The 14,816-nt window shown below is 39.0% G+C and overlaps 2 protein-coding genes across 20 annotated transcripts in view; one reads left to right on the top strand and one right to left on the bottom strand.

The window, feature by feature from the left end:
• BMAL1 (basic helix-loop-helix ARNT like 1) overlaps positions 1-5,432 on the top strand; it is a 107,183-nt gene extending 101,751 nt beyond the window's left edge. For all 9 annotated transcript variants that reach the window (XM_028501405.2, XM_024118642.3, XM_055091662.1 and 6 more), the window contains 2 exons: positions 3,932-4,034; positions 4,796-5,432. In XM_028501405.2, the coding sequence (XP_028357206.1) occupies positions 3,932-4,034; positions 4,796-4,956 (264 nt within the window). In that variant the 3' untranslated portion in view covers positions 4,957-5,432. The remainder of the gene's footprint in view (positions 1-3,931; positions 4,035-4,795) is intronic.
• Positions 1-14,816, bottom strand: part of BTBD10 (BTB domain containing 10) — a 91,199-nt gene that overhangs the window by 9,545 nt on the left and 66,838 nt on the right. For 7 of the 11 annotated variants that reach the window (XM_028501408.2, XM_028501407.2, XM_028501406.2 and 4 more), the window contains 4 exons: positions 13,359-13,556; positions 11,476-11,580; positions 10,727-10,837; positions 6,282-7,405 (listed from right to left, as the gene is read on the bottom strand). In XM_028501408.2, coding sequence (XP_028357209.1) covers positions 7,095-7,405; positions 10,727-10,837; positions 11,476-11,580; positions 13,359-13,556 — 725 coding nt within the window. In that variant the 3' untranslated portion in view covers positions 6,282-7,094. Of the gene's footprint in view, positions 1-6,281; positions 7,406-10,726; positions 10,838-11,464; positions 11,581-13,358; positions 13,557-14,816 lie in introns of those variants that run through there. The other 4 variants (XM_028501411.2, XM_055091663.1, XM_055091664.1 and 1 more) reach the window with 4 other exon arrangements.

Raw genomic sequence — 14,816 nt, forward strand, 5'->3', positions numbered from 1 at the left:
TGACATTGTTAGAGGATTTATCCCACGTGAGTCGGGGAAGGCAGAAAGAGATCTTTCTAAGGATTGGGGAGCTATGAGTCCATTGTATGGAGGGAGGAATCCAAGAGCTCCCGTGAGGGAAGGGTTGGTGAGTACCTAAAACTATCGAGTTCTCTGCCGGGAGTTTTCAAGGGAGAAAATATCGTTAGTGTCTAGTGCAGGTCCTGGAAACAGTGATACCACCAGCAGTCCTTTGGAAGGCAAGTCATGCCTTTGCAGTTGCAGAATACTTAGGGATCTGCCTGGGTTTCCTATGATGGGACAGCACTGAGTACAAGTAGTTTATCAGTCGCCAGCCCTCATGAAGAACTGGCCAGAAGACTATATTATAGCCTTAGAAACCGATTATCTGTTTTCATCTTTAGTGCTGATGAGAGAATTTACAAGCCTAGGCCAATGTTAATTGTAAATCATAAATCTATTTATAGTGTCCGATGTTAACACAGGTTAGGATGCTGCAAAGGCCAGCATCTTGAGACGTAGTCTTCCTTCCCTTATCTCCCAAGACATGTACACAGAGAAAGAATATTAGTAATTTTCATAGGGCACAAACTGTATCAAAAGCAGGACATGGGTTTCCAAAACTGGGCTCCTCAGAGACTCAGGTTACCAGGAGCTGTGGTGCTGCCAGGTAGGATTGGGGCGAGGGGCAGGTGATGAGGAACACAAGCGTAGGAAGACTCGGGCTTCTTCCAGGGCAGCTTTACTTCTGATACATGAATCTTCTGTAAAAGTGTTTATTTGAAAAAAGGTTTTGCTTCCCCCCAAAAAGGTCTGACAAGCCAATAAATTAATGGGTAAGAGCACAGTGGGAAGACAGACCTGGGTTTGAAGCCTAGCCTTAGCCTTGCCATGTGCTGGCTATGTGGGGCCCTATACAATTTTTTAAGCCTTAGATTTCTCTAGAATGCGGCTAACGTAGGTTAGGGCAGCCAGCATCTTTGCACGTGAAGTCCTATTACGAAAGTATATATGTGAAAGTGCCTGGCCTTTGGTAACGACTCAGAAGACAGTACTGACAGATGAAGTCTGGGCTGGGCACACCCCTCCCCACTGCTCGCAGGCTGAGCTCTTAGCTCTGTTCTGTTACACCGCTAGGTCCTTCCTCCGTACTGGATCCACCGTCTCCTGAGCACGGTATCCTCTTCTTTGTGTCTCAGTTCAACTTTTAGGCACTTGATTTCCTGGTATTACCAAGAATCCCACTACTCTATTTTGGAAGGTCATCACTCCAGTTCGGTGCTTAAATATTACTCAGGGAACTTTCATATACAATCTCTCATCCTCACAACCTCATAGGTGACAAAATCCAGGCTACCCAATGTTACATGACTAGCCCAGAATTTAGTAAGTGTGGCCCCAAACTAAATTCAGGTCTCTTGACTTCTGATTCTTTTCACACCAACAAATGCCGGAGATCTAAAAGTATACTCTGCATCACAAAGCCCCAGGTATTTCTGAGGCATTTTTGGAAAATGTGTCCTTTTCTTCGGGCTTATGAAAGTGGGTCTGAGAAGAAATTCTGAATGTATTGAGTCATCAGCAGCAGGACCTTATAAGAAAGGCATCTAAACAAGATGGAGCTAAAAATGACAGCATTAAATAGTGTACCAAAGCCACAAAAGTAAAGGTGGCCGCAGGCTTCCAACCCTTCCCAGTCACTTTCAAAATTGGCAGGTCCGAAAATGAGCCATTTAGCCTGCCAGTTGTGTTAATTAGGGTCAAGCGAAATATAATAAAAAGAGGAGGCTTAGTGAGCCTCATAGGTTCCAGGAGAGTCTGGACATCCAGAGGTACCAAGGCAGGGTGAGATAAAGCAGCAGTTCCCTAAATGTCATCTGTGGTCTTTTGGTGGGGTTAGGGAGGGGGCATCTTTTCAGGGGTCCGTATGGTCAAAAGTATTTTCGTAATAATGCTAAACAGTTTTTTTGTGTTGATATGTGAACTGATAGTGAAAAGGCAATGTTGGGTAAGAAAGACTGCTGGTGCTTTTACAAAAATCAAGCCTGTGGCACCAAACTGTACTGACAGTCACTGTATTTCACCACCGTATACTCACAATAAAATAATAATAAATTTAAAAGCCAGCTTCATTTAAGAATGTCCTTAATAAAGCAGTAAAATAATTTTATAAAATCCTTGAGTAAATCTTTTAAAAACTGTTACGAAATGGGAAGTGTGCATAAAGCACTTGTGCTGCACACAAAGTATGATGGTTGTCTCAAGGAAAAGCACTTGTGCGAGTGTTTAAGTTAAAAACCGAACCCAATCACCTTTTTCATGGGAAACCATTTTTACTGTTGCAAACTATGGTTTTTCAGACTTGGGTATTTATTTAGAGTACATTTTCTTGAAAATGAATAAACCTGCGACTTCAAAGAAAACAACTGACAGTGATAATACTTTAGCTTTCAAGCAAAAATTAGAATTTTGGGGAAAACTTGTGTCTGCTACTTTGAGCTTGACTGCTTCCCAAAACTTAAGTTATTTCTGATGTAGGTAATATTAACAGTGGTGATGTTTTGATGTTGTACAATGAAGTGTGTCAACATTTGGAAGATCCGCGTAACTCGGTGAACCAGTATTTTCCAATGACTGATGTAAGATATTTCAAAATCATGCAAAGGTAAAAGATCCATCCTAATTGCCAAGATATACCAATGGATTTCAACATAACAGTATCAAAATTTCATTGATATGGTTTCAAACTCCACATTGCAACTAATCTTTAAGAAACTTCCACTTGCTGAGTTTTGATGTAATATCAAAGAATACCACGATTATATGAAAAGGCTATTAAAATAACACCTCCCTTTTCCAACTGCCTATCTATGAGAGGCCAGAGTTCCTTCAGATATGTATTTCAAACAACATACCTAAACAGACTGAATGGAGACGCAAATGAGAATCCAGTTAAATTCTGTTAAGCCAGACATTCGATTTGCAAAAAATGTAGAATGACGCTTCTAACTTTTCGTTATTTTTGAAAATAGTTCTTTTTCATTAAAATGCTATTCATGTTAATGTGTAATAGTTTTATATTTTTTAATGTATTAGCTTTAACTTCACATATAGTAAATATTGATAAATATAGCCTGTAAAAACAAAAGTTCTTTGGAGTCCTCAATAATTTTTAGAGTGTAAAGTCTTTTTGAGAATCTCTTCAAAAAGTTGAATTGCAGAGATAAGGTTGTAATGCCATCTACTGGCAAGGCCTGAAGTCACTGCCTCTCCTGAAATCCCAGCTGCTACCAAATTCCTCACCTACATCCAAAAACTTCTCAAAGGTGCTTTTCTATGAGACTCAGTCACGGGGCGGGGTGGGGGGTGGGGGTGGAGTTGGGGGAGAGACTTCTGCTACTGAGGAGTGGTAATAATACTTCTCAGTAGCCTCTCTTAAGAACTTAAACCAGTGGTTACTAATGTTGGCATCTGTGGTATAACTAGTGATGATTTATTCTGGTGTCTTGTTGTTCATTTGTGACTCCTCAGAGCTGTGTCTCTTCACAGTGTAACAGCCCTTTATTTCTTCTTCAGCAACATCTGTTGCTGTAAGTTTTTCTCCCTTACACGGGACCTGCCCAGCTGGGCTGAGGTTTAGTCCTTGGCCTTAAAGAAACATGTGAATGCTCTAGGGATTTTATTCAGCCTTTAAATTGCCTATGTGGACTGAATCCAATAAAGAGAATTGTTTGGGGGAGAGGTTTTTTTCCTTACTGTGACCATTCCTAAGAGTCTCTGATGTGAAATCATCCCATAAGAAACTGAAGCCATTTGAAGCTTTTTCTCGCCAACTTCCTCTTTTCAACATGCTTCATTTTCTTGGTGACACTGCATAAAATACTGATGATTGAAACTGCTGATGATGTGAAAACTTCACTTTTGTTTGTAGATTTTAAATGGAGGGACTCCAGACATTCCTTCCAGTGGCCTACTACCAGGGCAGGCTCAGGAGAACCCAGGTTATCCATATTCTGATAGCTCTTCTATTCTTGGTAAGTAGCATTATTATTCATTTCCAATGCAAAGAGTTTGCAAAAAAACATGTGGCATAAAGTCAGTTTTAAGAACCGAACTGGAAAAACAAACCAGTTCTAGGTAAACGTGATAAGAACAAAGTAAAGGTTTAAAATTTGTTTAAATCTTTACTTCAAAGTTGAGTTTAATGGTTGGGTTCTCGCTGGGGTCCAGATTTGTCCCTAGAACTCAAGAGGAGGCTACAGCAGCCTGGACACGGGCTTTTTCCCAATGTGTGGAACATAATCTCTTCGGAGGGAGAGCCGATGCAGGTTCAGATAAAGCCTAAAAGGGTCATCAGTAAGCATTTCAGAGGGTATTAAAAGTCATTAAGCCAATGAAGAGTTTGCTTCTCCCACCCCACCCATCTTTTTCTCTACTTAGCTTTCTAGATCTTTTTTTCCTTAATCTCTATCATCTTCCTGTTTTTTTCCTTCTGTAATAATTCCCTCTTTATAACTGGTTATATCAGAATATTAAAATGAGGTCAACTCATACTTAATACTCTGCATTGAATTTTAAGTACTTCTTAAAAAGTTGGGTCTTCCCTCTGAAAAACACCAAAGTTAAAAAAAATTATGGCGACACCCCCCCCCCACCCCCCTGCCCCAAAAGCAGCCTCTCTCATCCTTCTCACCGTTAGGTATAATGTTCTTATTAAAAGTGTGCTTAGGAACTGCTTACTAAAGTTAAACATGCTTTGGTATTATCACTGACCAGTCTTTATCTCTTTGCACAGGTGAGAACCCTCACATAGGCATAGATATGATAGACAACGATCAAGGCTCAAGCAGTCCCAGTAATGATGAAGCAGCAATGGCTGTCATAATGAGCCTCTTGGAAGCAGATGCTGGGCTCGGTGGTCCTGTTGACTTTAGCGACTTGCCATGGCCACTGTAAACACTACATGTTGCTTTGGCGACAGCTACAGTATCAAAGTGCATTACTGATGGAGTTATACAGTCGTCTGTGAAGCTTACCGGATAAGGAGAACAGCTTTTATGTACTGTCTTCATAAAAGCCATCTCAGAGCCATTGATACAAGTCAATCTTACTATGTGTAACTTCAGACAAAGTGGAACTAAGCCTGCTCCAGTGTTTCCTCATCATTGATGATTATTGGGCTAGCTGTGGATAGCTTGCATTAATTGTATATTTTGGATTCTGTTTGTGTTGAATTTTTTAATCATCATTGTGCACAGAAGCATCATTGGTAGCTTTTATATGCAGATGGTCATTTCAGATGATGTATGGTGTTTTTACACTACAAAGAAGTTCCCCATGTGGATATTTCTTATACTAATTGTATCATAAAACCGTTTATTCTTCCTTGTAAGAATCCTTTACTATAAATATGGGTTAAAGTATAATGTATTAGTTAAATATTTTTAATAAATGTTTCCCTTGTTCTATAAATACTGTTCACATTTCAAATAATTAGAAAGAAAAATCCTACAGGGAAAAAAAATGCCACAGGGCTGGATCATCGATTTTCCATGGTGGGTGTTTTAAGGACAAGCCACACCAAAAGCATTTACAGTGCTTTTCTGGCCTTCATAACAATTTTAGGGCATACATAATTTCCCTGTGTTACTAGTTTAGCTGTACTGTATTTTCGCTATACTGTAATTTTAGTTTCTGTGAGAGCAAAGAAAGTTAGTTAGTTACTGCTTAAACACAAACTGCAAAACCTCTGAAATTTCACAAAATCAAGATTAGATAGATAGAACAGACTGGCTTCTCTAATGTACAACTCCTCTACTACTCACAGCTGTATGGCTTCAAACAGTAAGTAAGTGACCCTGGACCCAAAGCACCTAAATACTTCTGATTTCTTCGTGAATTGGGCCACAGAATATTAAAAAAACAAAACATAAACCAAAAACATTTTCGTGAACAATTTTCTAGGCAGAACATCACAGTATAAGGGAGAAAACACTGAACCGGTGTCAGAATTTGGCTCTGAAACTGAAGGTTACTGTAGGACCTAGTAAAGGTATTTCATCCTTCATATCAGGTTGGGCTAGAAAATGCAAATATTCCCTTTTCAGCTCTAACAATGTTTTGGATTTATAGTTTATTTTATAATTATTAGTGGGGAACATAAGTGCCTCGTCACACATATACCAAACGAGTTCCTTGAGCTACCTGGTTTCTAGTTATACTGACACTAACAAGACAGGATACTGCTAATTATGAGACGGAAAATCTGGTCAAGGTGGTTATAAATATCAGAAACATTAAAACAGTGGAATTTTATTTTGATGAAAAACGAGTTTACAATCATTTAGTAAATGAAGAGCAAACACTTCATCTTCCTATCCCGTAACTCGAAAAAAATAATTAGTAAATAAATATCTGAACAGATTAAGGGTAACGCAGACTGGATAATAAACCACCTGATGTTCACACTCCCTGCATGTGACTCACTTGAAAAGGATGAAAACGGCACTGGAAATAACTGATAAGATATGGGCATTGAATCTCATCCTAATCATTCAAATAAGCCCAATGATGATACTCATTTTTTGCTCATCATGGGCAGCAAACTATACACATTTCACTGAAGGAATACTTTAATAGAAGCACTTATTTAAATTATATTGTGCATCACAACTATAAAAATGGCTTGAACAGTTCCACTTAACCACCATATATAAAGTGCAACTATATAATATTCTACATTTTATCTGGGGTGTGATGAATATCAACCTAGACTGAAAGTACCCCAGCTGCCAATTTCCGCCACTTCCGAAAAGATCTAGATGTGTGAAAAAGGACTGTCCCCCCATACAAAGAACCAATTCCACAAACCTACCGGTAAACAAATACATTTATATAACTGGAACCTCAAGATGCTAGGGTTGTACTCATTTAAAAAACCATTCAGCTACCTTTGGTCTTTAAAAAAGTCTACACTGCAATATCCTAAACATCTGTGCATCTCACAATGCAGAGAGTGGCCTTGCAGTGCAGGAAGAGGAGAGAGCAGCGTCACTGCGAAGAGTAGCATGCTATGGTTTCAAGCAACATCACCATCACAGCATCGGATTCTGTGCGTCAGGATCGAGGTCATTGTTGCTAGAAGGGGGATGGATAGGGAGAATATCCAGCTCATCCACTTGAGGAGTTGGGTGCATGACTACCAGCTGGTCCTGGGGAATGTCTGCGGCAGCTGCTGCAAGGTTGGTGATAGATTTACTCTTTACACACTGAAAGTCTACATGCCGACTCTTTCCTTCTTCCTTCTCCCAAGACATTCGAATAAAGGGTCTTTGGACATAGTTGTAAATCACTTCTGGGCGGCCCCCAGGCCTTTTCTTTACTTTTTCTTTGTAGGTTGGATAACCTGAAGGAGAGGGAGGTTTTAAAAACTGAGGATACGCACGCACACATGTATGCACACCCACATGGGTCCCCACATTCCTCACCCAATTTAACCTAAAGAGGGTTACTGTAGTTCTTGAACAAACAAATTAAAACAAAGAAGGGATTTCAATATTCTACCCCCTTGGTCATTAGTTCAACAACAAGAAACAAATCCTAGTGATGTAATTCACAAAACCTCCCACCATCCACCAACTACCAGAATAACATTCAGAAAGCATGGAGGGGCTGGGTCCCTAATACAATGGTATGTAATCTAGTGCATCATGGGCTCTAGTTGTATATCCTTAATCCCTGAACCCTTCCCTTCGCAGGATTATCTGGCCTCAAGGCCTGCAATTTACTGCAGTATTAGCCTTCTACTTTCTTTAAACCTAAATCTCATCTTTATATTTTTCTGGGTTTTTTCTTTCCTTTTTACTGTTAAGTGACAAGGAGCCGTAGAACTCTCCAGCTTCGCTAATTCCAGGTACTTCTGCACCTAGGTCAGCAAAGCCAATATTTTAACCCCTATATCATTTAAATGTTACTACTCTCAACAACCAGGCAGTTCATTCAGATGGCAATGGACAAATTGCCAATGGCCAAAGCAGCTGTGGACAAAAAAACCATTGCCTGCCATCTCAGTAAACAAGGATGTTGCGGCCATCCAGCCATCAGCCACTGAAGCCACCCCCACCCAAGGATGCTCCTGAGGGGAATTCAGGATGGAGAAAAACAGGATACTGGCCCTAGACAGTTAAGGTGCGTATCGAAGGAATAATTGCAACAAGCCTAGACTCCTGCATCTCCCCAAACATAGAGAGGCGCTAAAATCATTAACTTGAGATGTCTGTTTTTTGTGATTAGCAGTAATCTTTTGATTTCTTTTTTTTTTTTTTTCCAGAAAAACCTTCTATATATCCTGGCTCCTCCCTTACCTCTTTGGAACAGTTTCTCAGAGCTGTCTGAGAGACTGTATCCCAGGCTATAGTCCTCAGTAAGGCCACCGAATAAAACATAATTCTGAACATTTAGGTTGTGCATTTTTTTCAGCCTACACAGCTTTCCCTAATTAATTATATCTTCCTCCTCTTAGATCATAATCACTGAAGAGTAACAACTGGTAACAACCATCCTGGTTTCAGAAAAATTTCAGTCATTTACTAGTAAGGCAATTTCTCTAAAGACATACTTTCCTTAGATGCTATCAAAAGTTCCTTCTCTCCTTCCCACTAGCATGAATTGCTAGTTTAGACCAAGTACTGACAAACATTTTCTGTAAAGGGCCAGACGGTAAGTATTTCAGGCTTGTAGGCCATATGGTCTCTATCACACCCACTCAACTATGCCGTTGTAAAGTGAAGTCAGCCACAGACAATACATAAATTAATGAGCATGTCTATGTTCCAATAAAACTTGATTTATAAAAAACAGGTAATGGGCTGGATTTGGCCCATAGGCCATAGTTAGACCATAGTCAGAAACAGAAAAAAATACAAAGGCCTCACATAGTAGGGACTCAATTAAGGATTCTTGCATAGAAGGATGTTATGTAGGCATCATAGGTAGCTAAGTATATTTAGCCACGTGTGGAGTATGTATGTGGTTGAGGTGAGGGGGAACAGGGGCAAGGACTAAATACCTTCTAAGGACCTTCTGTAGAATGTCGTCTTCGTTTCATACTTCCACTCAATTACCAGCTGAAGGGCAGCAGTAGAGATCAGAAAGGTTTCTACCCTCTATTATTCCCTTGTCCTTGATTGCTTTTGGACTATTAAAAGTCTTTAAAATTCCCATCTCACTGTAGTCCACTCTGCCCTCCACACAGAATCACCACTCTAACACAAGTGTAATCATATCACATCCTTGCTTTAAAACTACCAATGATGCCCTCATGCTTAAAGAGGAAGGTCCATACTCCTCAGCACAGTATATAAGGCTTTTTTTTTACAATCTAGTTCCAACCCGTTTGTCATCGGGCTTCAGATCAAATAACTGCTTCCCTGCCTGCTAATCTAAAGTAGCTCCCTCCAGTTACCTTCTCTTTAGCTCTGAAAGGAAACAGCTAAATCCCATCGTTTGCAAAATGACAGAAGAGGGGACATACTGGTAAAGCTAATGTGTCCTCTTTTTTAAGTCCAAAGTTTCCTCCCCTTCCCGCAAAGACCCTGTTTCTGGTCATTCTTCCCTATCTGTCTCAGCAGCCCATTACAGTGATCTCCAGCAGCTTATCTGGTCATTGATCTGAACACCACAATCTTCGTTATCACCATCACAAACAGAAATTACTATGTGCTAGGCCCTATTTTAACTCATTCTGTCCTCACAATAACCCTATAAAGTACTTATTAATGCTCCCATTTTAGATGAGGAAATGAAGGCAAAGAGAAGTAAAGTGCCTTGGCCAAGGTCATACAGCTATTAAATCACAGGCTCTGAACACAAGCAGTCTTTACTCTTTACTATGGTATGCCAAGGAAGATATTTTGTTTTTAGTAAGGACACTTTAAAATAAAAGATGCATCTGACAAAAATTCATTTAAATCATAAAGTAAAAAGCAATCTAAAAAGTATGCATTTAAGTAAGATGAAGTACATTTGCAGTTCAATTTAATTTGAAAATAAGCTAACTATTATACTTTAAGACACCAGTAAGCTACTAGCACTGTTTTTACATGAATTTTCAGAAAGTACTAGATTTTAATTCTGTTGAGCTTTGATCACGATCACTACTAGGCAAAGAGTCCTGTCAGTCTTACGGGAATATACACACATGCGTGCCAAACACACTACAGGGGCTTAGTCAAAAATGCATTAAGGGGCTTCCTTGGTGGCGCAGTGGTTGAGAGTCCGCCTGCCGGTGCGGGAGACGCGGGTTCGTGCCCCGGTCCGGGAAGATCCCACATGCCGCGGAGCGGCTGGGCCCGTGAGCCATGGCCACTGAGCCTGCACGTCCGGAGCCTGTGCTCCGCAACGGGAGAGGCCATGACAGTGAGAGGCCCGCGTACCGCAAAAAAAAAAAAAATGCATTAAGTCGGGCAATGGCAGAAAAGACAAATTCATATCTCTATATTGCTAGGGAATCTTATGGAATGAATAATAATTTCTAATGGGCTTCTATTTATCATCTCAGATGAAGGAAGCTGATTTTTGTTATTTATTATGTCTCCTGCATCATCATTCAGTAATCATTTGTCTGAATTTTTCTCAAAATATTCAAACTATATTCTCAATGGGATCCAGTTGTTTAACCTTGCTTTTTTCAAAAGAAAATTAATAGAAAATAGTGAAAATGTCTTACCTTCTATTCCCAATCTAATCTTCTTAAGACCCCTCTCCTTCAAAACTGATTTGGCCACATCTCTGTTTTCAATGTACTTGAAAAATCTATATAATTTTGTGCTATATATAACTAGAAACAAAGAGACAAAAATATTTTCTTATTAAAATCAAAGTACTTGGAGATGACTCAAGTTTATCTTGATCATCAAAGGGGCCTGACAACCCTAAAAGCCCAAATAATGGATGCAGTGATGCCAAAGGATGACTAGCCAACATGACAGGACAATTCAGTACAGTTAATACATAAGCAAATGTCTACATAAGTTGAAACAAGAAAAGCTTTAATAACCAATCAGATAACCCAATCCATAGGAAGAATCTCCTTCTGAAAGATATATCATATACAAACTTATTGGAATGGGATCTGCCCCAATTTCTTCAAATAAAGAGAACCAAAAAAAGGTATCAATATCACATGATTATCAAGTAGGCAAAGTAAAGGACTTTGCTCTGATGCCTACAAGGCCTAATCTGGAGGGGAAAAAACTGCCTTGTCAGAAAGTACAAAATGGATACATCTTGCATTTCATGGATTGAGCAACTATTAATAACTCCCCCAAAACAAAGGCCCACCCCACAAACTGTTTTCCATTCAGGCGAACAGTCCCATTTAATATTGATGTTAAAAATGGCAGATTCGAGCATGTTCTGCCTAGGTTAGTCTGTTTAGAGCAAACTGGCTTTGCAAAGGACAGACATTCCACTGACAACATGTTGAGTCTTCCAAATGTGCTGGGCACTTCAGGGAGTTAGACTGATGGACTTTCCTCGCCTTCTCTCTTTCAGGTGGAGTTATCTCCCTTAAAAGGTGAACTGCAAAGGTTTTTTCAAAAAAAGAAAAACACACTCACAAACCAAACATGCTGGTTTAAGAGCCAATAAAAGGAAAAAACGTATACAGAAGCTACTCATGGAGTAAATTTGTGATTATTACTACATCCTTAAGACTACTGATATTATTTTAAGATAAAGATTTTTTGACATCTCAGAATGGGTGGTGTTATAATGTCACATTTAGGAAAATCGGGCTGAAGAGACTATCTCATCTCTGTCTCCTCAAATGTATTTTCTTTACATTGGAACATCTTGGCACAAAATGAAACATATTTAGACAAATTGAGTAAAAATGTTTCCAGTCCTTTTAAGCTTCAATCTTTAAGGTAAGAAACAAAAAACAAACCAAAAAACATTGAAATGAAAAGCTCAATAACTAAAAAGGAAAAGCCCAGGTCTATTATTATTCTTGTATCACTATAATATCATTTCTGTGCTCCACAGCTGGCTCTACTCTCTTGGAGTCAAACTTTTTGAAAAGTAAAAGTTTGTTCATTCCTTTTTCTACACAGAAAATGATTTAGTGTATTTCTTCTGATCTTTGGTAACCTTTTATTTTTCCTGTGCTTTGTTCAACTTTTTATTCCACATATTATCATAGAAAACCATTGTCAGCAAAGAGCCTAGGAATGAGGAAATAGTAACATTTTATTATTCTAACTGTCCACAGAAGAGTCAGAATAGTCGTTCAAGTGTACCATGCAAAGGAAATATCTCAATGTAAATTCTGAAAAGCACTATGATAACATAATCTAATGAAAATCTTTAGAATTAAAATAAAAAAGAATACCACTTAGTCTGCTTTGTTTTATTTTTAGAAAAGGGTAAGTAAAATGGAAAAATCAGAGCTTAAAGGGCTCCAGTATTTTCTATAATCCTGTACTTTTTACTTAAACCCTAATCCTTACCGAGTCAACAGACTGGAGGACAGAACAAGATGTTGGGCTATTTTACCTAGCTCCTCGAATCATTCTTTTAACTCTTTTTCTCAATCTATGAAGCTGTTCAAAAATACTAGATTGGGTTCACCATAAAAACAAAACCAAACCAATATGAGAAATTTTCTAACAGAAAAAAAAAATCAAAAGGTTCTCATCAGAAAAAGTTTGGAAGCACAGTACTCAGTCACTGCTGCTCAAGATGTGCTGTTTTGGTCAGAAATACCTAAAGTTCTGCAAAGCTTTCGGAAGGGTCACTGTATCCTTCAGGAACACTTATGACATTAAAAAAAGAATGTCTTAGAACTTAAAGTCATCTTTGCAATCACTGAGTTGAAGCTTCTAATTTTATATACCAATAGAAATTCATCTAAAAAAAAAACCACTTATTTTTTATTATCTACTATTCCAGGATCTACTTCTCTTGGATGCTTCTAAATGCAAAGAAAAAAACCATTAAGATCCAGATACTCAACAAAAAGCAAACCATTTCTGTGCATGACACGGGCGGGTACACTTTTTCTGTAAAGGGCCAGATAGTAAACACTTTGGGCTTTGCTAGCCATGCGGTCTCTTCATTCCAACTACTCCACTCTGCCATTGTAGCGCATAAGCAGCCACAGACAATACATATAACTTTGTTTATAAAAACAGGCAAAAGGCTGGATTTGGCCCACAGGCTGTAGTTTGCCAACTCCTGGTGTAAGTAAGAGTTTAGCATACTTTCTTTATAAAAACTGTCCTTTGATCAATATTGTAAAAGATAAAGAAAAAAATCTGTGATGATTTAAGAGAGAGAAAATATGCCACAGGACTTACTTTGTGAATATTCTTCTCCCATCTGTGGTGGATACTCTTCATCCCAATCAACCACATCATCGTCTGTAAGCACCACTATGTGGCATTCGCGTTCCCCACTCTGGGCACTAGCTACCATGAGAGGAAGAATCATTTCTTCCAGGTAAAATTCGAACTGTCTACGAGCACCATCATTTGATAACTCATGCATTAGGGCACCTGAAATAAAAGCCACAAAAATATCTTCATTTGGAGGGTGACTGATAAGTAAAAGAAGAGCAGAAACAACAAACAAAACAGCAGAGTAGTTTCAGCATCTACTTCGGGATCCTGTAGACAATATAGTGGTTATTCTTCAGTCAACAAAACTTTGACCAGGAAGAGTTCTTATGGAACTGTAGAATCTTACAGCAAGAAGGGCTAATTAAAGTCATCCAACACAAGCCCCTTCATTTTACACATCATGAAGCAATCTGCCTAAGGTTACAAAACTAATTTGCACAATCAGAATTAAATCTACTCTCCAGGGTATTTTTTACACATCATTTTGTCTTCCATCAATGTATGCAGTTATATCTTAAAGTATATCCTAAGGATATTTTTTCAGATTATCCGTACGAAATAAAATAGCCCCCATATTCCATCTCCCACATTTTCTTTCTCAGAAAATTATTTACAAGCAACACTGATATTACTGTGTAGGAAGAGGAGTGAGATGAAAACGGTCAACTGGCTTTGGGATAAGGATGGTAAAAGGTCAAGCAAAATATAGCACGGTACAGGATTTACATTGCTTACATGACCCTAGAATTGAGAGGAATGAAAGATGCACTTCACTTGATCCTTTTTAAGTGCAGACATAATGAACAACTTTAAGTTTCCAAATACACAGTCACAAACTCACCTGCACTGACCTAATAATTTTTATTTTATTCCTATTTCAATGGCAACGTCCTATCTCTTATCTAAGGCTCTACCATCTCAGGAACTACTGGGAGGGTAAGAGAAGACACTAAAACTCAAATCTGTAGTCTCCCAAATTAGAGCTTTTCTTCCCCCTACAACATGTTGTCTAATTATATAATAACTATTAATATAATAAATGATTAAATAATTAACTATAATATTATGATTTAGCCATGTCTCTCTCTAGGCTGGCTACCTCCATTATGATTTTTTAAATTCCCTTTATAGTCAAACTCCTATATATATATAAATACATTCTCTTTCCCCTAACTGCTGAACCAATTCCAATCTGACTTCCACACTCACTACTCAAAAGAGCCCTCGACATACAGTCTCCAAATGACCTCTAGATTGTTAAAGACAATGAACGTCGGGCTTCCCTGGTGGCGCAGTGGTTGAGAATCCGCCTGCCGATGCAGGGGACACGGGTTCGTGCCCCGGTCCGGGAAGATCCCACATGCCGCGGAGCGGCTAGGCCCGTGAGCCATGGCCGCTGGGCCTGTGCGTCCGGAG

The sequence above is a fragment of the Physeter macrocephalus genome, chromosome 16 (assembly GCF_002837175.3).
Source record: "Physeter macrocephalus isolate SW-GA chromosome 16, ASM283717v5, whole genome shotgun sequence".
NCBI lineage: Eukaryota > Metazoa > Chordata > Mammalia > Artiodactyla > Physeteridae > Physeter > Physeter macrocephalus.